Source organism: Schistocerca serialis, chromosome 2 (genome assembly GCF_023864345.2).
Source record: "Schistocerca serialis cubense isolate TAMUIC-IGC-003099 chromosome 2, iqSchSeri2.2, whole genome shotgun sequence".
Lineage (NCBI taxonomy): Eukaryota > Metazoa > Arthropoda > Insecta > Orthoptera > Acrididae > Schistocerca > Schistocerca serialis.
In genome coordinates this window covers 145,355,868-145,381,160 of record NC_064639.1, presented here as the reverse complement: position 1 = coordinate 145,381,160, position 25,293 = coordinate 145,355,868, and the positions used below count along the sequence as shown (strand labels likewise).

At 43.0% G+C, this 25,293-nt stretch overlaps 1 protein-coding gene across 1 annotated transcript in view; it reads right to left on the bottom strand.

Moving 5' to 3' along the window:
- Positions 1-378: 378 nt before the first annotated feature.
- LOC126456860 (uncharacterized) overlaps positions 379-25,293 on the bottom strand; it is a 40,451-nt gene continuing 15,536 nt past the window's right edge. The window contains exon 2 of the mRNA XM_050092674.1: positions 379-1,364. Coding sequence (XP_049948631.1) covers positions 474-1,355 — 882 coding nt within the window. The 5' untranslated portion in view covers positions 1,356-1,364 and the 3' untranslated portion in view covers positions 379-473. The remainder of the gene's footprint in view (positions 1,365-25,293) is intronic.

The following is a 25,293-nucleotide window of genomic DNA, read 5'->3' as shown; positions in this document are numbered from 1 at the left end:
GTGCCATTTTTCTGTAAGTTTTATAGTTTCCTTCTAGTTTTTTTTTAACTCCAGATGTACTTACGAGTAACCCTTTACTTTTGTTATGTCCTTACAGTTTTTTACTTTTATGTACATTTCAGCCACAAGCAAATAAGTTCGCAGCTCGTGGTCTAGTGGCCTGAGTTGCTGCATCTAGATCACGGGATCTTGGGTTCGATTCCTGGCCGGGTTGGGGATTTTCTCTGACCCGGGACTGGGTGTTTGCTCTTATCATCATCATTCGCGAGGTGGCGCGACTGGACATGGAAAGACTGGGAACTTACATGGGCGCTGATGACCACGATGTTGAGCGCCCCACAAACCATCATCATCACAAGCAATTGACACATTTAAATCTCAAGTTAAAGAAAGAACTGTTTATTAATTTACGAAATGAAGAAAATTCAGAAGAACAACGACAGATTAATGTTTACTTATTTCCGCCGCGGTGTTTAGAGCACTTGAACGTTGTTGACCTCTTCATCACAACGCAAGCGCTCGAACACATCCTGGACGGTGTTTCGGAGGATGTCCTCGGCTGTGGCTGCAGCGTCTTTGCGGGCTCTGCTCGCAACCCACGTCACGATCTTGGAGAGCAGCGGGTTCAGCTTCCCCATACCGGTAAGCCGGAGCTTCGGTTCTCCGAGGAAGCTGACCTCCGTGTCCAGGAGAGAGATGCTGCAGGTCTGTTGGCCGACGTCCATGGAAAATTTTACCCTGACCACACTCGTACCCATTTCTCCGTCGATCTTCCCGCTGAGCTTCAGAGGACCTACTTTCAATCTGTACTTGTTGTAACCCAGTTGTATTGTGCGCAGACCAATCCCAAAATCCATTATTATGTTCTCTTCGTTGCTAAAGACCTTGACGTCACCAGCACGTGTAATAGAAGACAGGTCCCTAAACCAGCCTTCGGTTGCGTTCAATGCTAACGTAACACACAGGTAACCTATCCCTTTGCAAGAACTCTTATGGATATCAGGTAACTCAATCTGCCGCTTATCCTGAGAAATTATGTGCGATCTGATCAGATGCAGGATGAAATCGGTCATTTGTTGCACGAACTGACTGTTGTTGGTATCAAAATCTGAAGCTTCGCCTCCAGTACTGGACACTTGGATTTCAGCAGGAGAATGTTTCTCTACCTTTAGATCTGGATGACCTGAGAAGTCTCCAGCGTCCAGTGACAGCTTGAATCGTCTGGGAGATGCAAAGCTGTGATCTGTCTCTCGTAGGGCAGCCAGGTTTTCAGCGGCGTCTGCATTAAGGCAGCTCAGTGACACACTACACAAAATGGCAATCGACACCGTCCAAAGGTTCACTGCAGAAATCATTGTGGTAACCTGGAACAAAAATACGAAACGAAACCACTGTATTGTACCGAAATAAAAGGAACAAGCTTAAAAAAGAACAAATGTTATGTAAGAATTAGCTGTTAACCTAGATCGCATCACATAAAATTAGGATCGTCATAAATGGCGTTTGCAGAGAAGTGGGTTCCTAAAAGTAGATATAAAATGGAATTACCAGCCAATGTTAACCGTAAGTTTCGTATGAAAACTACCCATTAGGTCTTTTTGTTTCTGTTGGTAAATAGCACTAGCACTCCGTCTTCAGGCCACAAGTGGCCCATCGGGGCCATCCGACCGCCGTATCATCCTCAGGTGAGGATGTGGATAGGAGGGGCGCGTGGTCAGCACACCGCTCTCCCGGTCGTTATGATGGTTTTCTTTGACCGGAGCCGCTACTATTCGGTCGAGTAGCTCCTCAATTGGCACCACGAGGCTGAATGCACCCCTCTGTTGGTAAATGGTGAGATATTATTGTCATAACAGTACCTATAATTACTCTTAAAGTTTACATAATTGTCGATTTTATCATCATCATTCAGTGCTGCATGGAAGTCCCCTCTACACTTTCCCACGAGGTACAGCATACAACCAAACGCCTCATGTTTTTTCCTATATATTTTCTAATATAATCTACTAGCCTTCAATGACGTCCTCGATATTGCATATTTGAACCATCAGCTATTTATATCTTAAACCCAAATATCTGTCTGTGTCCGCCTGCTTAGCTGGGTGGTAACGTGCTCTCCTTCCATACAAGCGGGCCCGGCCTCGATTCCCGGCTGGGTTGGAGATTTTCTCTGCTCGGGGATTGGGTGTTGTGTTGTCCTCATCATCACTTCATCCTCATCACCGGCACGCGAGTTGCCCAATGCGACGTAGACTGAAATAAGAACTTCCTCAGATGGGGCCTCCCGGCCAAAGAGGCCATACGCTCATTTCATTTTTTTTTTTTTTTCATCTACCGGTTTCGGTCTTGGACCATCTTCATGAACGAGGGTTAAAATGGTTTAAGCCATCATATTGCATTAGTCAGTACCTAAAATATGTAATGCATGCCACGAATGTAAATCATTTTAACCCTCATCCGTGAAGATGATTCAAGACCGAAACCGGTAGATATTTGGGTTTAAAATATAAACAGCTGATTATTAAAATACTCATTTTATTCATAACTTAAAGACCGTTAACAACCTTCTTCCAAAAATGTTTAAAATAGGGTCGTCGTCTGACAAGGTGACCTTAAAGTTTCGGAAATTCAGTTCGGGATGAGACTTCGAGGTTAGTCAAGGATGTCCACACATAAAACATGTAAAGCGCACTAGCCAGAAGGTACCGAGAAAAATAGCTCTAAAGTTTTACGCGCAGCTCATATATCAGTCAATTGACGCATTCTGGCAGCACACCGAGTTGGCTGCGCTTGTAGTGTGGACTCACTTGCCACGTGGGCAGTCCACGTTCGATCCTACTATCGCGTAACTTTTAATTTGCTTTTTTACATTGCTTTAAAAATGAAAGTTTTTATTAATTATTGATTCTCGTGGTAGACAACCTCATCCTGAATTATATGACGAAATTCTTCAGGATGACCAGAAAGTGATTCCTCCAAAACGTACTCCTCTTGTTCAATCCTGTGACGTCTATTTTTATAGATAGGTAAAAAGTCTAATGAAGCGTATTTACAAAATTAAACTTATCTGATTGAAAATAATAGAGAAATAAATTCCCGTGAAACTATATAAAATACAATTAATAGTGCATTATAAACTGTCATCAACGATTTTTAACGAAATTGTCCAGTCGTTCGTGTAAACACTCGTCCTTCACAGATTGTGCAAGATGTCAAACTATCTTTGTTTTCAATGTTTTTATTAATTATCATTCTGGTGCTTGTATTTAAAACACGAAATTGACAAATGGAAATGGAAATGTCGTGTGGCTAGGGCCTCCCGTCGGGTAGACCGTTCGCCTGGTGCAAGTCTTTCGAGTTGAAACCACTTCGACGACTTGCGTGTCGATGGGGATGAAATGATGATGATAACGACAACACAACACCCAGTCCCTGAGCGAAGAAAATCTCCGACCCAGTCGGGAATCGTACCCGGGCCGTTAGGCATGACATGCCGTCACGCTGACAACTCATCTACCAGGGGCGGACAATTGACAAGTATAAACGATATTATAAAAGTGTTTGTATAAATAAAAAACCACCTGAAATTTTCTCACAGTGGTAATTAAAGCTTTAATTCACCTCCATTGAAATGCATTTGAAATTATTCAACTTTTAAAAAAGACTATATTAATTACAATTCACATTTTACGTATTAGTTGTAACAGTCATTTCACAAATTAAATAAAATTCGTCATCATTAATTGATAACGTATTAGGTCATTAACTTTATTTAGAAGTTGTTATGATTTTTAAAACAATTAAGAAAAAACAAATGAAATGTTACCCAAGGGTAAGTGAATTCGCTACAGGCACAGCGATTCCGCTACGCTATCAGTTGATCGATGGATAAGAGCCCTTTTTCTCGGAATCTTCTGTGTGGAGCAGTTTAAAACTTTTGTGGGTGGACGCCTGGAGGTATATCACTATCCCCCGAAGTTTCATCTTTGATTTCCCTAAATCACTACAGCAAAATGACCAAACGGTTCCTTTGTAAGGGCACGGCCAATTTCCTTCCCCATCTTTGACCCAATCCGAGCTTGTGCTCCGCCTCTAATCACTTTGTTTTCGATAGGACGTTAAACTCTAATTTTCCTTATATTTCCTTCCGAGTTAATAATTTTGCTATGTATTTCTCTACTCCTCGCTAAGCAACCGATAGTTTTCGAATGGGTTTCCTCTCACTGCCAGAAGAAAAAACCAATAATACACACAGACATATCAAACGCCTAGTTTACGAAACCCTGTTTAGTTTTCCAAAATCTAGTTTTACTCTTCGTTTTTTTGTTCATTATCGATTCGGCTCCAATCTCCGCAGATAGAAAAACTCAAGTGGTTTTACGACTTCATTGTTTGTTTGTGCCTTACCTTTTTGATGCGCTTTACATTATTTTAATGTTACTATAACTGATTTTATAGACTACTTTCAAATTTGTCCTGTCTTCCAATGTTATGATCAAAATTAAAATGATTCTAATATGTTCCAGTAATTCTTACCCTTCTCTTCTTTCCAATTTAAGAATGTGTAAACTTCCCACATGCAACCCAGAAAAATCACAAAATTTCTAAGGTCTACGTGCATCAATGCTCATGGCCCAACAGCATGTTAAAAATTAATAATGTACTTGAAAATGGAGCTTTCGTTCTGTGTGTTTCAACTAGTCTGATGAAGTACTCTAACATCCCAAAACAATTATATGTAAATATTTCATCTTTTTCCCAATTTTGTAATAGAATTAATTTTTGCATATAATTGAACTTGTTGTAAATGACACTTAATTTTTTTCTGTGTAATAACACGTATTTTCAGTTTGTTGTGATTTATTGGGCTCTGCCAGCATGAAGGTTGTCTTCGTAATGTCTTTGGAAGACAGCCTGCTCGTGTACTCCGGTCTGGGAGTCTGCGCTATTACGTCTCGAACTATTACATACTGTAAAGGAAAGTATCACTCTCGCAAACAATCGTGAATCGGAATACTATGCTTAGCGGGTGCACTCCTTTTTTTCACCTTTGAGTACTAGCGTTTTCTCACCGGGCTGTGGACTGTTACGACTTCGTAACAAGGCGTTCGCATCGAAACAGAGAGTTTGAACCATTCTGGAGCCGATGGGACATTTCTGTGAATGCTCCACTCCATAATATTTGCAATGTCGAATGTAGTAATAATGATCATTTTACGAAATTTGATTTGTAAAATGTCCTGTCTGACTGCAATAGCAATAAATTCCATGGAATGTAATTTTATATGTGTCGTGCACCTGATATGTAAATGCAGGTTTCTGCATCGAGTTACTGGAATATAATTTCCTCGGGTTTCCGGTTTGGCCAGTTGGTAGTCTGTCTGCCATGTTTCGGAAAACATTCATCCTCTTCCTATGTTTTTTCATTCATAAAGAACTACATTTACGTCTACAAATGCATATACGTATACATCTATACTCCACAAAGCACTGTGCATGGCAGAGGGTACTTCCTACTGTGCTACCTATTAGGGTTACTTCCATTCCTTCCGTATGGAGAGAGGAAGAATGATTGCTTGAAAACCTCTGTGTACGCTGTAATCAGTTTAATCTCGTCTTGAAGTTTCATACTGGCTCTTGAAACTTTTCAAGTGTATTTTCGCGGAGTAATTGGTGTAAATCTTCAAGAGTCTTTCACTTCAAGTTTACCAGCATCTTCGCGACACTTGCACGCGTATCAAATAATCCTGTGACGATTACTTCGCGCTTCTTTTCTGTACGACAAATATCCCCTGTTACCTCTACCTGATATGGGTCCCACACACTTGCACAGTCTATAAGGTGCTGTCAAATTAAAACGAGAAAGTTGAAAAAATTAACTATCGAAAGTGATCGCCATAACAGTTAATGGATTTATCCCACTGTGAAACAGGACGGTCAATGCCTTCACCGAAAAACATTTGCGATTGCCTACGGAACAGTGCGATTTATATGAAATACAAACGAGCATGATCTTTTCCTTTCGGGTCAAGGGTGGATGCATTTCCGAAATGACCAAGTTGGTCAACAGTTCCGGTACGTGGCAAAGCGACATTGTCCAAAAGTGGCGTCGAGGCACCTTTGGTATCCAAGCGTGCACCTCTTCATCCGAAGTTAATAAGCGGCCGCTTATGCCATTCTACAGGGCTCCAAATATATGGAAATCGTATGTGGAGAGATCGTGACTGTATGGAGTAAGTGTAAGGACTTCCCAGCGAAACTTCTGCGACGTAATCGAAACAGCCTCGGCAACATGTGGGTCCGCCCACATCCTCCATACTGTCGCGATCTCTGACCTTGCCGTTTCCGTATTTTTGGAGCCCTGAAGAAATACATTAGTAGCCGTCGATTTGCTTCGGACGAAGAGATGCACTCCACGAATGCAGTCATGGTTCCGCACCGGCCGCTGCGGCCGAGCGGTTCTAGGCGCTTCAGTCCGGAACCGCGCTGCTGATACGGTCGCAGGTTCGAATCCTGCCTGGGGCATGGCAGTGTGTGATGTTCTTTGGTTAGTTAGGTCTAGGGGACTGATGACCTCAGATTGTTAAGTCCCAAGGTGCTTAGAGCCATTTGCACCATTCATAGTGGCGCAGGCAACCGCGAAGATTTTTCCATGAGGGTATTAACAGTCTTGTGTTACGGTGGGGTGCATTTGTTGACAGTTATGACAATTACTTCTCTTAATAAATGGTTTACTTCCATTTTTCCCATCTGTCTCGTTTTTGACTGCCTTATACATACACTGTCCAGCCACATTAATGTGTCAAAAGCCTGAATAACCACCTTTTGCAGCATGGAACGCTGCGAGACGTACAGGAAGAGAGTCAACGAGATTCTGGAAGGTATCGACAGGGATGTGGAACCATGCCGACTCCAATGCCGTGGCCAGCTGTATTTCTAGATTGGGGATACAAGGCGCCAACGGTCTGATCACCGTGGAGTCACATTTCTCGTCTGGGCTTCAATCCGGGAAGTTTGACGTTGAGGGATTAGGGCAAACTCAACGTAATGCTCTTCGAACCACGCATATACACTGCAACCTGCGGACTCGTAGCACTGTCCTGCTGGTATATTGCCTAGTTCCGAGGAAAACTAACTGCATATAGGGGTGGACAGGATCCCAAGGATGGACGCATCTTGTATTGGTCCATTGTGCCTTCCAGAATGACGTGATCACCCAGGGAATGCCACGAAAATATTCTCCAGACCATAACGCTCTCTCCTTCGGCCTGAACCGTTCCGAAGGCTGTAGCATGGTGTTTGCCTTGTGTACGATAGAACATAAATGTGGTTCATATGGAAAGTCAATGTTTGTGTCACCTGACATGCGTGAATTAGAGTGATAAACATTGGGGTGACAAAAGTCATGGTATACCTCCTAGTACCGTGTCGAACCTCCTTTTGCCCGGCTTAATGCAACAACTCGACGAAGCCCCTGCAGAAATTTTGAGCCATGCTGCCTCTACAGCCGTCCATAACAGTGGAAGTGTTGCCGGTGCAGGATTTCGTGCAAGAACTGATCTCTCGATTACATCCCACAGAGTTCGATGGGATTCACCTCGGGCGATCTGAGTGGCCAAATCATTTGCTCGAACTGTCCAGAATGTTCCTCAGACCAGTCGCTAATAGTTGTGGCACTGTGACACTGCGCATTGTCGTACCTAAAAGTTCCTCCGTTGTTTGGAAACATGAAATCGATGAATGGCTGCAAATGGTCTTCGCGTAGCCGAACATAACCATTCTAAGTCAATGGTTGGTTCAGTTGGACTAGAGGACCCGGTCCATTCCATGTAAACACAGTGGATGTCCACTTACGGTGTTGACGTGCACGTACTAGTCGTCGTCGCCGACGAACGGCACTCAGCGTGAGTGCATGAACCAGGCGTGTGCTGTGGAGGTTCATACGCAGAAACGTTCGCTGAACGATCGTTGAGGAGACACTGTTTGTAGCCCGTTGGTTCACATGGGTGGCCAGTTGCTCAACAGGTGCACGTCTATTCGCCCGTACACATCTCCGCAGTCGTCGTTCACCCGTGTCATTCATGCCTCGGCGCCGCTTATGGACAAATGCATGCACCCTTGCCCCGAGAGGCAAAGATCATACTCTTTTGGACGTCAGATAAACAGCACTGTTTCCACAATACGACAACGACTGCACTGTATACCCTCCACTGCTATTCCACCTGCCGGCTGCGTGTGACTTTGAACGCGGAGTGGTAGTTGGAACTAGAAACATAGGACATGGGACACTTCCTCCTGCAGTCTCTGAGTGGTTATTGCACGTTTACGTCGAATAAGGGCGGTGGTCACATTAACTTGGCCGAACCTTTTGTTACTAAATGGGTATCCCGGTTCACGGTATCCAGTTCCAGGTGTAGGCTGCCCATCTAACGGCTATCAGGGCCAACATAAATATGCTTTTCAGTATTTCATTTAACAGCAGAGCGAATTTTAAACACTACTCATTAAGAGGTATGTACTCACTAATCTATTCATTAAGAGGTATAATTATATGTTAAAGATTTAACACGGCAAGACAATCATTACAGTTAGAAACTGTATTTGTCTTGAGGTAGCATAACTCACCATATGCAAAAACGTAGAATATATTCATCGAGCATTTGAGAGTGAGAGCACTTTGCGACTTCCAACCAACTCTACACATAATTTCAAACCCTTGCGAAACTTTTTCTCGTGGACACCCCCGGCGAAATTATCAAGGAAAAAACTCTATCACTTGCTATATTTTCACTGGGTGTGCAGTAAAACTTACCAGGCATGAAGGTTCAAATTGTTACTTCTTTACTACAGACGCTATTTGTAACACATTTTGCAGACAGTATCCACATGAGCCACTGACAATATGTGCGATATTGTACTGAGTTGACAAAACGTCGTGGGATAGCGATGTGCACGTGGTGGTAGTTTCGCTTACACAAGGTATAAATGGCAGTGTATTGGACTAGCTGTCATTTGTAGTCAGATGATTTGTGTGAAAAGTTTCTGACTTGATTGTAACCGCACGATGGGAATTAACAGACTTTGAACGCGGGATGGTAGTTGGAGCTGGACGCATGGGATATTCCATTTAGGATCGTTAGGAAATTCTGTATTCCGAGATCCACAGTGTCAAGAGTGTGCCGAGAATACAACATTCCAGGCATTACCTCTCACTGCAAACGACCTTCTCTTAACGACCGAGAACAACGGCGTTTGCGTGGAGTTGTCAGTGCTAACAGACAAGCAACACTGCTTGAAATAGCCGCAGAAATCAATGTGGGACGTACGACGAAAGTATCAGTTAGGACAGTGCGGCGAAATCTGGTAGTTAGTGGACAATGGCAGCAGACGACCAACGTGAGTGTCGTTGGTAGCACCACGACTTCGCCTGCAGCGCCTCTCCTGGGCTCGTGACTATACCGGTTGGACCCTAGACGACTGGAAAACCGTGGCCTGGTCAGATGAGTCCCGATTTCAGTTGGTAAGAGCTGATAGTAGGGTTCGAGTGAGGTGCAGACTCCAAAAAGCTGTCTGCCTGCTTAGCTGGGTGGTAACGTGCTAGCCTCCTATGCAAGTCGGCCCGGGTTCGATTCCCGGCCGGGTTGGAAATTTTCTCTGCTAGGGGACTGGGAGTTGTGTTGCCCTCATCGTCCTTTCGTCCTCATCACCGGGACGCAAGTCGCCCAATGTGGCGTCGACTGAAGTTAGACTTACACTTGGCGGCCGAACTTCCCCAGATGGGCCCTCATGGCCAACAGTGTCACACGCTCAGTTCATTTCCCAAGAAGCCATGGACCCAAGTTGTCAACAACGCACTGTGAAAGATGATGGTGGCTCCATAATGGTGCGGGTTGTGTTTACAGGGAAAGGACTGGGTCCTCTGGTCCAACTGATCCAACCATTGACTTGGAACAGTTATGTTCGACTACCCGAAGACCATTTGCAGCCATTCATGGATTTCATGTTCCCAAACAACAAAGGAACTTTTATGTACGACAATGCGCAATGTCACAGTACCACAACTATTAGCGACTGGTCTGAGGAACCTTCTGGACAATTCGAGCAAATGATTTGACCACTCAGATCGCCAGACGTGAATCCCATCGAACTCTGTGGGATGTAATCGAGAGATCAGTTCGTGCAGAAAATCCTACAAGGAGCTTCGTCGAGTTGCTGCATTACGCCGGGCAAAATGAGGTTCTGCACGGTATTAGGAAGTATCCCATGTATTTTGTCACCCCAATGTGTATCACTGTAATTCACATATGTCAGGTGATACAAACATCGAATCGCATGAAAAACTAGCCTTTACTTAAAACACAGACTACTCTTATACCGTGTTGGATAATGAGGGTGCTTAGCGACTATCAACAAACGTGAAACGTGGTTTCAAACCTTTTCTAAATTTTTCTCGCTTACATGGTTATCATCTAATATTTAAGTCACTAACTCTTTTGCATTCAGAAGTTTGATGCTGTTTTATACTTGGCAGCTCTATTCTGTAAAGAAATGGGGGTTTGCTGGTGTTCTATAATGGATCACTTCAGTGTTTTGTAAGCAGTTTGCTCTGAAAACTACTTGCATTTTCCCCGTATCCTACCAATGAAAGGACGTCTTTCATCTGCTCTGGGCCCATGTGATTATTCAATTTCGTATTCCTAAGAGTTGCTACATCCTGGTATTGGTATGGGTTGAGTGATTCAAACTGCGACTGACTATAGTCATATCATATTGCGGTTTTGCGTTGTGGAGATAGGAGGAAAGAATATGTCTTCGGAAACGTGCAGCACGAATTGAAAATTGACGCGAAAAGAAAAACCGTAAGCTTTACAGCAATCTCTTCTTGTTACAAACCTTTTTCATTATTAATTTCTTTAGCAGTACAAACGTTTATCATCTAAAGCATTGAATACCAATTATTTATTAATCATTTTGGTTAGATATCAGCTTTCAGAAAAAATATTTTAGAAGACCATAAAACTTGATAAACACTCTCATGTGTAATAAACTAAATGTAATTAATACTGTCTAATGACAGATTGAAGCTAAAGTAAATAATACATGAATTACTGAATAGAGAAATTATGCAAATAAAATTTAGATAGTGTCTACAGAAATAATGTAACAGTTTTTTTCTAGAGAAGCTGACGACATAGGGGTCGACATGATAAGGGAAGAGGTTAGCCTTTTCCGGCGTTACAATGCCGAACGTGGTCGGAAACATTGTGGTTTTAACTGCCGCTACACAGCTTATCTTTGTTTCGTGGTTATGCTGTTCCGTTATCTTTTTGGGTCGGCGACGGATTCACCGAATACTGATGTGAATTTTGCGAAAACAGTTCATTATAGTGGTAAAATTGTTCAGACAAACGAAAAGTTTCACACACACACACACACACACACTAAAGATAACAATGAAATCATGTGCCTTTGTGTTAATGTTTTTGCTTCTATCACTGTGTCGCTACACTTACAGGCCAGACCTTGTCGTCCACATTTTTTTGCGACAGTTCGAGAGAGAGATTCACATCCCGTCGCAACATTAACATGAACCTCTACAAGTCTACACCTACTGTACCAGACCCATTATCGTATAAATAGAAATTCTTTATATTATAAGCACCTGATGTTATCTGAGCCTATGAATACATCAAATTAAATATTTACATAAAATGAAACCATTTTCGGTCCACATACCGTACACGAAAGAGGTCAAAAACACGATGTTACATCATTAGCAGGAAGATTTTTTGTCTCAGATTAAAATATTCCGTGCCAAACATCCTTATACGATAGGTAACAGGAATAGTCTAAATAATTACACCACTGGCATTAAAAATGCTACACCACGAAGATTACGTGCTAAAGGTGCGAAATTTAACCGACAGGAAGAAGATGCTGTGATATGCAAATGATCAGCTTTTCAGAGCATTTACACAAGGTTGGCACCGGTGGCGACACCTACAAAGTGCTGACATGAGCAAAGTTTCCAACCGATTTCTCATACACAGACAGCAGTTGACCGGCGTTGCCTGGTGAAACGTTGTTGTGATGCCCCGCGTAAGGAGGAGAAATGCGTACCATCACGTTTCCAACTTTGATAAAGGTCGGATTGTAGCCTATCGCGATTGCGGTTTATCGTATCGCGACATTGCTGACGCGTTGGTCGAGAACCAATGACTGTTAACAGAATATGGAATCGGTGGGTTCAGAAGGGTAATACAGAAAGCCGTGCTGGATTCCAACGGTCTCGTATCACTAGCAGTCGAGATGACAGGCATCTTATCCGTATGGCTGTAACGGATCGTGCAGCCATGTCTCGACCCCTGAGTCAACAGATGGGGATGTTTGCAAGACAACAACCATCTGCACGAACAGTTCGACAACGTTTGCAGCAGCATGGACTATCAGCTCGGAGACCATGGCTGCTGTTACCCTTGACGCTGCATCACAGACAGGAGCGCCTGCGATGGTGTACTCAACGACGAACCTGGGTGCACGAATGGCAAAACCTCATTTTTTCGGATGAATCCAGTTTCTGTTTACAGCATCATGATGGTCGCATCCGTGTTTGGCGACATCGTGGTGAACGCACATTGGAAGCGTGTATTCGTCATCGCCATACTGGTGTATCACCCGGCGCGATGGTATGAGGTACCATTGGTTACACGTCTCGGTCACCTCTTCTTCGCATTGACGGCACTTTGAACAGTGGACGTTACATTTCAGATGTGTTACGACCCGTGGCTCTACCCTTTATTCGATCCCTGCGAAACCCTTCTTTTCAGTAGGATAATGCACGACCGCATGTTGCAGGTCCTGTACGGGCCTTTCTGGATACAGAAAATGTTCGACTGCTGCCTTCGCCTGCACTTTCTCCAGATCTCTCACCAATTGAAAACGTCTGGTCAATGGTGGCCGAGCAACTGGCTCGTCACAATACGCCAGTCACTACTCTTGATGAATTGTGGTATCGTGTTGAAGCTGCATGGGCAGCTGTACCTGTACACGCCATCCAAGCTCTATTTGACTCAATGCCCAGGCGTATGAAGGCAGTTATTACAGCCAGAGGTGGTTGTTCTGGATACTGATTTCTCAGGGTCTATGCATCCAAATTGCATGAAAATGTAATAACATGTCAGTTCTAGTGTAATATATTTGTCCAATGAATACCCGTTAATCATCTGCATTTCTTCCTGGTGTAGCAATTTTAATGGCCAGTAGGGTATCTATCCACTTCCTTATTGGTTTCATTTTCTGTATGCTCAACAGAAGTGTCATAATCAGCTAGAAACGATTTCCTGAATACTTCACAGGCTAGGTCCCAGAAGAGTTGCTCAAATGAGAATGCGATTTAAAATTTAACTCGCCATATATTACAAGTCTTAAATAACAAACTATCGCTAGTTAGAATTTTGTGAGTTGTGTCACGGGAATTTGAGTGTGTAAATCATGACACTATTTGAGAAAATATTTTATAGCATTAGTGATATTACAAGCAAATTGTTCGGATCATATTTACCAAAAAGAAGGCAAGTTTTGGTGCTGAATGATCCTGGAAGCGCAGAAATTTTTTTTGACTTGGGAGAAAATTTTAGTGACTTGGGAGAAACCACAGTCTAGAAAGATTCAGTTATGGGTCCAGTCCTATTTCTTGTGCTGAAGTTTAGATACATCAAGAAGAGATTGTACTTTTTGCAAATGACATAAGTGTTAGTAAACGTAAGAAATACTATTTTTCACACAATTTTTAGTGACTGTCTGGAACTAGACTCTTCCTAAATTTAAAAAAAAAAACCACTGTACATGCATTTCTTTGCTGAAAATAGAACAACGTATCTAACCACAACAGTGTTGACGGGACATTAAACGTTACTCTTTCTTCTTTTGTGAACAGGCAAATACCAGCAATTAATGTGGCAGAGAAACAGAGATCGGTTACTGATGGGAATGCTCCAGATTTCTGGATGTCAAATTACTGAAAACTTCAACAGGAAGAAACGTGTCAGAAAGGAATTCAGTATGCCGCCACAAAATTCTTTGATCATTTGCCCCTTGGAATAAAATTGACATGCAACAAAACAAATTTTGAATCTAACCTCAGATCATTTATTCTGGGCAACTCCTTCTATTAGAGAGAAAATGATTTAATTAAACATCGGTAGCATGTCGTGTGTAGTAGAATAATGTATTTAAGTTCTTGTTAAATTTGTGTTTCAGCTGTAATATGAGCAGTGACGAAGACTACTGTGCTAATTTTTGTTAAATTTATTCTTCTGTGTTATATAATAATCTGTAAATGATCGAGATGCAGTCATACATTGAAATAAATCATAGACAGGGTGTTCGGAAATTTCCATTACAAACTTCTAGGACTTGTAGAGAGGAATGGGTACATAGTATTTTGAATACAAACCCATCTCCGGAAACGACGCTACAGAGCGACAAACTTAAAGGTGCAGGCGCCTGTAAATGTATGTGTATACAGGGCTATTCTGTGATGATGCTACAAACTTTCAAAGATCATGGAGACAGATAAATGTATCAGTTGAGGTAAGGGTTCCTGGTTCGGAAACAAACGAGTCGGAAGTTATAAGCGAAAATCATTCTGATACCTCCGAAAGTGGATAAGATATACCGGTTCTGTTGTTGGTTAGAAGTCGGATCTGAAATTTTTAGAGGTGGTAGTATGGACCAAAACAAGAAAAAATGTCTGTTAAACATGGGATCTAAAATGTTTTCCAGATGGGCTATGAGCACTAGTTCGTCTTCGCTAGCGTCGAACATATATCCTCTATTGAAGAAGTGCTCATAGCTCTTGAGGAATGCATTTTAGAGCCCATGTTTGCTAGAAATTTTTTCTTGTTTTGGTTCATACCACCACCTCTGAAAGATGCATACTCGGCACTCTTAGCAACAAAAGTACCGATACATGTATTCCACTGTCAGAAATATACGAACGGTTTTCGCTTATAACTTTCCAGTCTTTCGATTCCGGTACAGGGACCCTCACTTCGAATTGATACATTTATCTGTCTCCATGATCGTTGAAAGTTCATAACAGAATTAAGGTATCAACCTGTATGCACATACGTTAACGGACGCTGGCACCTGTAACTTCGACGCTCTCTAGCGTGGCAAGATGACATTTCCGGCATGGGCTCTTATTCAGAATATTTGCATTCACTCCCCTCTACAAGTTCAGAATGGTTCAAATGGCTCTGAGCACTATGGGACTTAACTTCTGAGGTCATCAGTCCCCTAGAACTTAGAAATACTTAAATTTAACTAACCTAAGGACATCATACACATCCATGCCCGAGGCAGGATTCGAACCTGCGACCGTAGCGGTCGCGAGGTTCCAGACTGAAGCGCCTAGAACCGCTCGACCACTCCGGCCGGCGCCTCTACAAGTCCTAGAAGTTTGTAACTGTGGTATATACATAGCCTAGAAACTGGCTCGTTCTACATTTTGACAGAAATGGTGCAAATAATTCATGGAACGTGTAACTAATTAGCTAACTCCCCTTCTGACTATCCAGATACAGGTGTTTTGTGAGTTTCCTAAGCCATTTAAGACAAAATCTGGGATGCTTACCTTAATGGTGCACCGGATGATTCCTTCCCCATCCTTCGGTAGTTGCTCTAATAATCTAAATGACTAAGTCTCATTCAAATCTAGCCCTCTTTTGACTGACGCTCTAGCAGTTCACGTGGAGATTCTGCTCGAGTTCGTAATAACTCTTTGCTTGAAGTAGAAGCCACCTCGTCCAGTTTATTTATTCTCGTGTCAGAAACATACGTAGGTGCTCAGTTAACATGTCACAAAGTCTTTGACCAAAATTTAGCCGCTTCCAGTCCATTTTCTGTCGCTTGATGGCGGTCTTCTGCAGTACAGTAGACTAGACAGTCAGGACTTCTCCACAATCGTACTTAATATTGTTTTCTGTACCGTATCACCATCTTTCCAGATTAAACCTTGATCCATCCACTGCTGATCTCAGATTTCCAGGTCATCCATTCGTCATCATGTCATGGAGGCATAGTTTCAGAAACTCTTTTCCAACCAGAGGGAAGGCAAGTCTTATCCCTCCAAAGTTGCACCCAGGCATTTTCAGCAGCTATAGTGAGTAACTCTGATGTTCTAAGGAAACTCTTCCTTGATTTCAATCGCTGCGAATTCTGTTTATGCCCGTACAGGGAATGGGTTTGTTCTTGTTCCACTTTCTTTCATTCAATATTCGCCGCAATTTTTCTTCGAATGGGAGGTGGTGCTAGTCCTGCAATGTGGTAAAGCCTTTCGACAGTAGTATATTTCAAACAACCTTTATAATTCTTCATATATCACCGAGAGCTAAGTGTTTGGCATGTGATGAATTATACCGAACTGGAGAAGCATGCTCTGCTACAGAAAAGACTAATGCAAGTCCTGAGGTTCGGATGGCTTCAGGTTGACTGCCCCACTGTGATCCGGTCAATTTTCTTAACAGATTGTTCCTGGTGGAAACTTTCAACTTAAAATTCATGCGGTGTCTATTGAAAGTAAGAGATCTGTCCAGCATTACTCCTAGGTACTTTGAAGTGTAGCAATGTTGTAACTCCTGACCATACTATCATCTACTTACGAGTAGCCTCCCTATTTTTGGAATGAAGAGCACACACGCCCAGTCAAAACAGTGATTGTGCACTACACTTTCCGCGTAATTGATAACATACTGACATCTGCTAAGTGGTTTGCTTTTGAAACTTCCTGACAGTTTAAAACTGTGTGCCGGCCCGAGACTCAAACTCGGGACCTTTGCCTGTCGCGGGCAAGTGCTCTACCATCTGAGCTACCCACGTAAACATCCCCCAGGCTGCAGCTAAGCCATGTCTCCGCAATATCCTTTCTTCCAGAAGTGCTAGTTCTGCAAGGTTCGCAGAAGAGCTTCTGTGAAGTTTGGAAGGCAGGAGACGAGGTACTGGCAGAACTGAAGCTATGAGGACGCATCGTGAATCGTGTTTGGGTAGCTTAGTCGGTAGAGAGAGCACTTGCACGCGAAAGGCAAAGGTCCCGAGTTCGAGTCTCGGTCCGGCACACGTTTTTAATCGGCCAGGAAGTTTCATATCAGCGCACACTCCGCTGCAGAGTGAAAATCTCATTCTGGAAACATTCCCCAGGCTATCGCTAAGCCATGTCTCCGCAATATCCTTTCTTCCAGGTGTGCTAGTTCTGCAAGGTTCGCAGAAGAGCTTCTGTGAAGTTTGGAAGGTAGTAGACGAGGTACTGGCAGAATTGAAGCTGTGAGGACGGGGCGTGAGTCGTGCTTGTGTAGCTCAGTCGATGCCAGCATGGTAGCTCAGCGTGCTCGGTCAGAGGGTTAGCTATCCTCTGTAATAAAAAACTGAGTCAACGGATCAACAAAGATCCTAAACGGCTGTCATCGGACGTCCGCCACGAACAAATTCATCGACCAATATAGAGCAAAATGAGACAAAAAAAAGTCGGTAGAACATTTGCCCGCGAAAGGCAAAGGTCCCGAGTTCGAGTCTCGATCCGGCACACGTTTTTAATCTACCAGGAAGTTTCATATCAGCGCACACTCCGCTGCAGTGTGAAAATCTCATGCTGGTTTGCTTTTATTTCACGGTCAGTTTCGCTTCTTCAGGTCATCATAAGGTGCAAAAATGTCACAACAGGTACACATGTCTGCATTATAATTTCCAGATATACTTATGAAATCAATCTGTGCCAAAATTCCTTGCGGTTCCGCGTGAATGGGCGACAAGAACTACTCATATACATTTGGGAATATCTTTGTATTGATACGATGTAATGTAAAGGGTAGTCGAAATAACACTGGCCTGGAAAATATTTCATGCACCTGAAGATAGACAACCACACCGTGCTGTGGATGATGTAACCTGTATCGCCAATCATAAGCTGCATGGAACATTTTCGGGGCCAATTTTACGGCTGAGAAATGGAAAACACATAGAAAATCAAAAATGTTTTATTTGCAAGAGTTTTGTACACCTTCAGCTCAGACATTCGTTGTAGTAATTTTCAGTACCCTCGCAACAGAAGGTAGCCGCTTGTGCTTTCCGCCAATTCTCTACGCTGGTCTGCAGTTCGTTGTCTGTGCCAAAATGTAGTTTTCATATCCAACGGTTCATGCGAGCACACATCTGATCGAAAACGTTGCAGGGGCGTCGTCTTTGTCCATGGAGTGTGCGGTCTGGAATTGTCATGAAGAAGATAATGCATGACGGGAACGTTATGTGGGGTTACATGAAATCTGATGAAACCTCGTAGCGGCCACCCATACTTGGTGGGATACACTGTTTCCTAGGCATCTTCTCGCGCTCACTGTGTGCTCGGAACTGGAAAGAGACGCAATCGGCAAGCGTACTAGAGACACTGTCCAACACATTTCTGCGAAGCTTCATCGGATTTTCACTGTCGTTTCCATTTCTCTAGCTATCGGAACTTACTTTCCGAGTATCCCTCGTATTGTGGCCACCCTGTATATTACCGGAAACCCGTACTATCCAGCCCGTTATTTTGTGCGAATTATGTTCTGTCATTCCCAGAAATGTTATAAACTCCACCGATACTACTATGTTCATGAAGTAAGAACCACAGCAGAGGACCATGGATTCAGATATCTCGATATACCGGCAGAGGTATACGATATCGATTCCCAAAATGGCTGAGGAAGAAGCATTAGAGTCGACTGAAAATTAACGAAAATCAGTAAACACATCTTACTGGAAACAAAATAACAGATTGAGGTTTTTCTTTATTCTCCGAAACCATATGAAAGTGTAACAGGAATGCGCTGGGTACTCGAACGGGAATCTTTGGAAGAAAGACGACACAGTTCTTGTGAAGACGTTTTACGTGCATTTAGAGAACCTGTATTCGAGGAACATTCTGCGACCACTCTGCTTCCACTACCATGTACCGCGCGCAGGGATCATGAGTATAGAGAGGTTAGGGGGAACAGAAAGGCATGTAATCAGTCATTTTCTATCGGTGAATAAGAGACTGGAATATCTCAGAAAATCGCTAAATGGAAGGAAGTATCTCGTCCCGCACGCTCTACAGTGTCTTACATACGCCGATGTATATATGTAGGTGGCTAGCCTCCGTTTCTGTAGCGAAAGACACAAATGATAGGATGAACGACAGAGTTCATTACAGACGATTTAAGAGTTATCAGCTTGTGCGATGTCGATCGGTGGTGTAGCAGCCACGGCAGGGGGCCACATAAGGCATTTTCTTGTGGTAGTCATAGACTCCCCCCCCATGAACCATGGACCTTGCCGTTGGTGGGGAGGCTTGTGTGCCTCAGCGATACAGATAGCCGTACCGTAGGTGCAACCACAACGGAGGGGTATCTGTTGAGAGGCCAGACAAACGTGTGGTTCCTGAAGAGGGGCAGCAGCCTTTTCAGTAGTTGCAAGGGCAACAGTCTGGATGATTGACTGATCTGGCCTTGTAACAATAACCAAAACGGCCTTGCTGTGCTGGTACTGCGAACGGCTGAAAGCAAGGGGAAACTACAGCCGTAATTTTTCCCGAGGGCATGCAGCTTTACTGTATGATTACATGATGATGGCGTCCTCTTGGGTAAAATATTCCGGAGGTAAAATAGTCCCCTATTGGGATCTCCGGGCGGGGACTACTCAGGAGGATGTCGTTATCAGGAGAAAGAAAACTGGCGTTCTACGGATCGGAGCGTGGAATGTCAGATCCCTTAATCGGGCAGGTAGGTTAGAAAATTTAAAAAGGGAAATGGATAGGTTGAAGTTAGATATAGTGGGAATTAAATGTGGTGCTACAGAAGAATGCTGAAGATTAGATGGGTAGATCACATAACTAATAAGGAAGTATTGAATAGGATTGGGGAGAAGAGAAGTTTGTGGCACAACTTGACCAGAAGAAGGGATCGGTTGGTAGGACATGTTCTGAGGCATCAAGGGATCACCAATTTAGTATTGGAGGGCAGCTTGGAGGGTAAAAATCGTAGAGGGAGACCAAGAGATGAATACACTAAACAGATTCAGAAGGATGTAGGTTGCAGTAGGTACTGGGAGATGAAAAAGCTTGCACAGGATAGAGTAGCATGGAGAGCTGCATCAAACCAGTCTCAGGACTGAAGACCACAACAACAACAACAGTCATAGACTTCGACGAGTGTACATTTCTCATGGTTGTTGCGGAAATGCTGAGTAGTGAGGGATACATGCATAATATCAACGTGCTATGCATTAGGTCGCCTTCCTAATATCGTTATGAGAGATATGTATTTTGCAACATGTCTCACGCTTCTTGCGTCACCCAGGAAGTGCATTTAGCCACATTTCTTGGCCAATGCGATCACAGAATCCGTCCGTCGTTGAACGCGTGTCGTACATGACGGGGCGGTATCTGTTGTGCTCTTCGGTGTTGACTTCTTTGATCATGCAGTGGAGTAACTAACGTGTAACACTATCTCCGAAAATGACATCTGTGTGATCGTCTCGATGAGCGATTGTAGGATTATAGTCCGTATATGCTACCGAAATCGTTACTATGAACAACCTGCGACTGTGATCTATGAACCTTTACCTTTATATTAAACCTCTTTTGAGGGGAAGGAGCCGTCATCAGTTTGACGACTGGTTTCAACTGTCTAACCACGATTTCCTCACCTGTGCCAACTCTTCATCTCTTATGTAGTTGTCTCCTGCATGTGATTTGTTGCGAAATGACTGCATTAAAAACAGCCACCACGTCTCTCCCACATAGTGCAAAGAATAGGCTGAAATGTGCTGGACTATAGGTTTATTTGTTTTACTTGGAAAAGTTTCACTTGGATACACACAGAAGCCACTTCTAGAAAGCAAAACGGAGGTCGAATACAGATTCCTTCGCTTTCCAGTAGTGCAGGCCAAAATCTTGGCCAGCGTTAGGCTGTATTTCCAGTGCTGTTATTACAAAGCAAGGCGTGTGTACAAATCCTTTGTAAACTAGGAGGTGTTCTACAACTGTTCTTCTCAACAGTTACGTTTTTCTCTTTCTTGGAGAGTAGGAATCTTTTATATTTAACGAACATTACCTATTTATCAGATCGGAGAGGATCAAAGTAACCGATATGCTCTTACGCTGAGGTGACAAAAGTCAGGGGTACCTCCTGATACCGTGTCGAACCTCCTTTTGACCGGCATACTGCAGCAACTGGACGAAGTCGTTGGAAGTCCCCTGTAGCAATAATGAGCCATGCTGCCTCTATAGCCGTCCATAACTGCCAAGGTGTGGCCGGTGCAGCATTTTGTTCACGAACCGACCTCTCGATTGTATCGCATAGATGTTCGATGGGTGACAAAATCATCTGTTCGAATGTTCTTCAAACTAATGATAATGAATTGTGGAGCGGTGACATGGCGCACTGTCATCCGTCAAAATTCCATCGTTGTTTGGGATCATGAAGTCCATGAATGGATGCAAATTGTCCCCAGGCAGCCGAATATAGCCATTTCCAGTCAATGATCGGTTCAGTTGGACCTGAGAACACAGTACATTCCATGTAAAGACAGCTCACACCATTATAGAGCCGCCACCAGTTTGCACAATATCTTGTTGACTACTTGGGTGCATGGCTTCATGGGGTCTGCTCCATGCTCGAACACTACCATCAGCTCTTAACATCTACATCTACATCTACATCTACATCTACATCTACATGGATACTCTGCAAGTCACAATTATGAGCCTGGCAGGGGTGCACGAACCACCTTCACAATAATTCTTTTTTTTTTCAATCTTGGACAACGCGCGAAAAAAAACGAACACCTGTATCTCCGTGCGAGCTATGATTTCCCTTATTTTGTTATGATGATCATTTCGCAGGTGAATGTCAACAGGATATTTTCACATTCCGAGGAGAAAGATGGCAACTCAAATTTCGTGAGAAGATTCTGCCACATCAAAAAACGCCTTTGTTATAATGGTATCCACCGCAAATCCTGTATCATGTCAGTGACACTCTCTCCCTAATAATTAAAAACGTACTTCTCCTCTTTGAACTTCTTCGATGTACTCCGTCAATCCTATCTGGTAAAGATCCCACACCGCACAGCAGTATTCTAAAAGACGGCAGACAAGCGTAGTGTAGTCGGTCTCTTTAGTAGATGTTACATTTTCTAAGTGTCCTGCCAATAAAACGCAGCCTTTGGTTATCCTTCCCCCACAACATTTTCTACGTGTTCCTTCCAATTTAAGTTCAAATGTTTCAAATGGCTCTGAGCACTATGGGACTTAACTTCTGTGGTCATCAGTCCCCTAGAACTTAGAACTACTTAAACCTAACTAACCTAAGGACATCACACACATCCATGCCCGAGGCAGGATTCGAACCTGCGACCGTAGCAGTCGCGCGGTTCCGGACTGAGCGCCTTAACCGCGACATCACCGCGGCCGGCCAATTTAAGTTGTTCGTATTTGTAATTCCTAGCTATTTAGTTGAATTTATTAGATTTGACTGATTTATCGTGTAACCGAAATTTAACGGATTTCTTTTAGCGCTCATGTGGATGACCTCACACTTTTCGTAAGTCAGGGTCAATCTGCCAATTTTCACACCTCACAGATAGGTTTTCTAAATAGTTTTGCAGTTCGTTTTGATCTTACTATTCGATAAACGACAGCGTCATCAGCAAACAACCTAAGGCGGATGCTCAGATTGTCTCCTAAATCGTTTATATAATGAGGAACAGCAAAGGGCGTATAACACTACCATGGGGAACACCAGAGATCATTTCTGTTTTAATCGAAGACTTTCCGTCAGTTACTACGAACTGTGACATCTCTGACAGGAAATCACGAATCCAGTTACATAAATGAGACGATATTCCATAAGCACGCAATTTCACTACAAGCCGCTTGTGTGGTACAGTGTCAAAAGCCTTCTGGAAATCTAGAAATACGGAATCAATTTGAAATCCGTTGTCAATAGCACTCAGCACTTCGTGTGAGTAAAGAGGTAGTTGTGTTTCACAAGAACGATGTTTTCTAAATCCGTGTTGACTTTGTGTCAATAGACCGTTTTCTTCGAGGTACTTCATAATGTTCCTACACAATATATGTTCCAAAATCCTGCTGCATGTCGACGTTAATGATATGGGCCTGGAATTTAGTGGATTACTCCTACTACCTTTCTTGAATATTGGTGCGACCTGTCTTTGGGTACGGATCTTTCATCAAGCGAACGGGTGTATGTAATTGTTAAGTATGGAGCTGTCGCACCAGCATACTCTGAAAGGAACGTAATTGGTATACAGTCTGGACCAGAAGAGTTGCTTTTGTTAACTGATTTAAGTTGCTTCTTTACTCCGAGGATATCTACTTCAACGTTAGTCATGTTGGCAGCTGTTCTTGATCCGAATTTTGGAAAATTTACTTCGTCTTCTTTGGCGGAGGAATTTCGGAAGGCTGCGTTTAGTAATTCTGCTTTGGCAGCACTGTCGTCGATGGTATTTCCATTGTTATCTCTTGCCGCCAGCCTCTTTGGATTTTCTGCTACGTTTCGAGACAAACTTTCGTTATGGACACTATTGTCAGTATCTCGCATTGAAGTCCGCGATAAATTTCGACCTTCTGTAAGAAACCGCCAATCTTGAAGATTTTGTATTCATTTAAATTTGGCATGTTTTTCTCGTTGTTTCTGCAACAGTGTTCTGACTCGTTTTGCGTACCGAGGAGGATCAGCTCCGTTGTCAGGACTCATCTAACCAGGCCATGGTTTTCAAGTCGTCTAGGGTCCACCGGTATGATCAAGAGCACAGGAAAGGTGCTGCAGGCGATGGCGTGTGTGTTAGCAAATGCCCTCGTGTCGGTCGTTTGCGGCCGCAGCCTGTTGTTGTTGTGGTCTTCAGTCCTGAGGCTGGTTTGATGCAGCTCTCCATGCTACTCTATCCTGTGCAAGCTTTTTCATCTCCCAGTACCTACTGCAACCTACATCCTTCTGAATCTGCTTAACGTATTCATCTCTTGGTCTCCCTCTACGATTTTTACCCTCCACGCTGCCCTCCAATACTAAATTGGTGATCCCTTGATGCCTCAGAACATGTCCTACCAACCGATCCCTTCTTCTGGTCAAGTTGTGCCACAAACTTCTCTTCTCCCCAATCCTATTCAATACTTCCTCATTAGTTATGTGATCTACCCATCTAATCTTCAGCATTCTTCTGTAGCACCACATTTCGAAAGCTTCTATTCTCTTCTTGCCCAAACTATTTATCGTCCATGTTTCACTTCCATACATAGCTACACTCCATACAAATACTTTCAGAAATGACTTCCTGACACTTAAATCTATACTCGATGTTAACAAATTTCTCTTCTTCAGAAACGCTTTCCTTGCCATTGCCAGCCTACATTTTATATCCTCTCTACTTCGACCATCATCAGTTATTTTGGTCCCCAAATAGCAAAACTCCTTTACTACCTTAAATGTCTCATTTCCTAATCTAATTCCCTCAGCATCACCCGACTTAATTAGACTACATTCCATTATCCTTGTTTTGCTTTTGTTGATGTTCATCTTATATCCTCCTTTCAAGACACTGTCCATTCCATTCAACTGCTCTTCCAAGTCCTTTGCTGTCTCTGAGAGAATTAGAATGTCATCGGCGAACCTCAAAGTTTTTATTTCTTCTCCATGAATTTTAATACCTACTCCGAATTTTTCTTTTGTTTCCTTTACTGCTTGCTCAATATACAGATTGAACAACATCGGGGATAGGCTACAACCCTGTCTTACTCCCTTCCCAACCACTGCTTCTCTTTCATGTCCCTCGACTCTTATAACTGCCATCTGGTTTCTGTACAAATTGTAAATAGCCTTTCGCTCCCTGTATTTTACACCTGCCACCTTTAGAATTTGAAAGAGAGTATGCCAGTCAACATTGTCAAAAGCTTTCTCTAAGTCTACAAATGCTAGAAATGTAGGTTTGCCTTTCCTTAATCTTTCTTCTAAGATAAGTCGTAAGGTCAGTACTGCCTCACGTGTTCCAATATTTCTACGGAATCCAAACTGATCTTCCCGAGGTTGACTTCTACTAGTTTTTCCATTCGTCTGTAAAGAATTCGTGATAGTATTTTGCAGCTGTGACTTATTAATCTGATAGTTCGGTAATTTTCACATCTGTCAACACCTGCTTTCTTTGGGATTGGAATTATTATATTCTTCTTGAAGTCTGCGGGTATTTCGCCTGTTTCATACATCT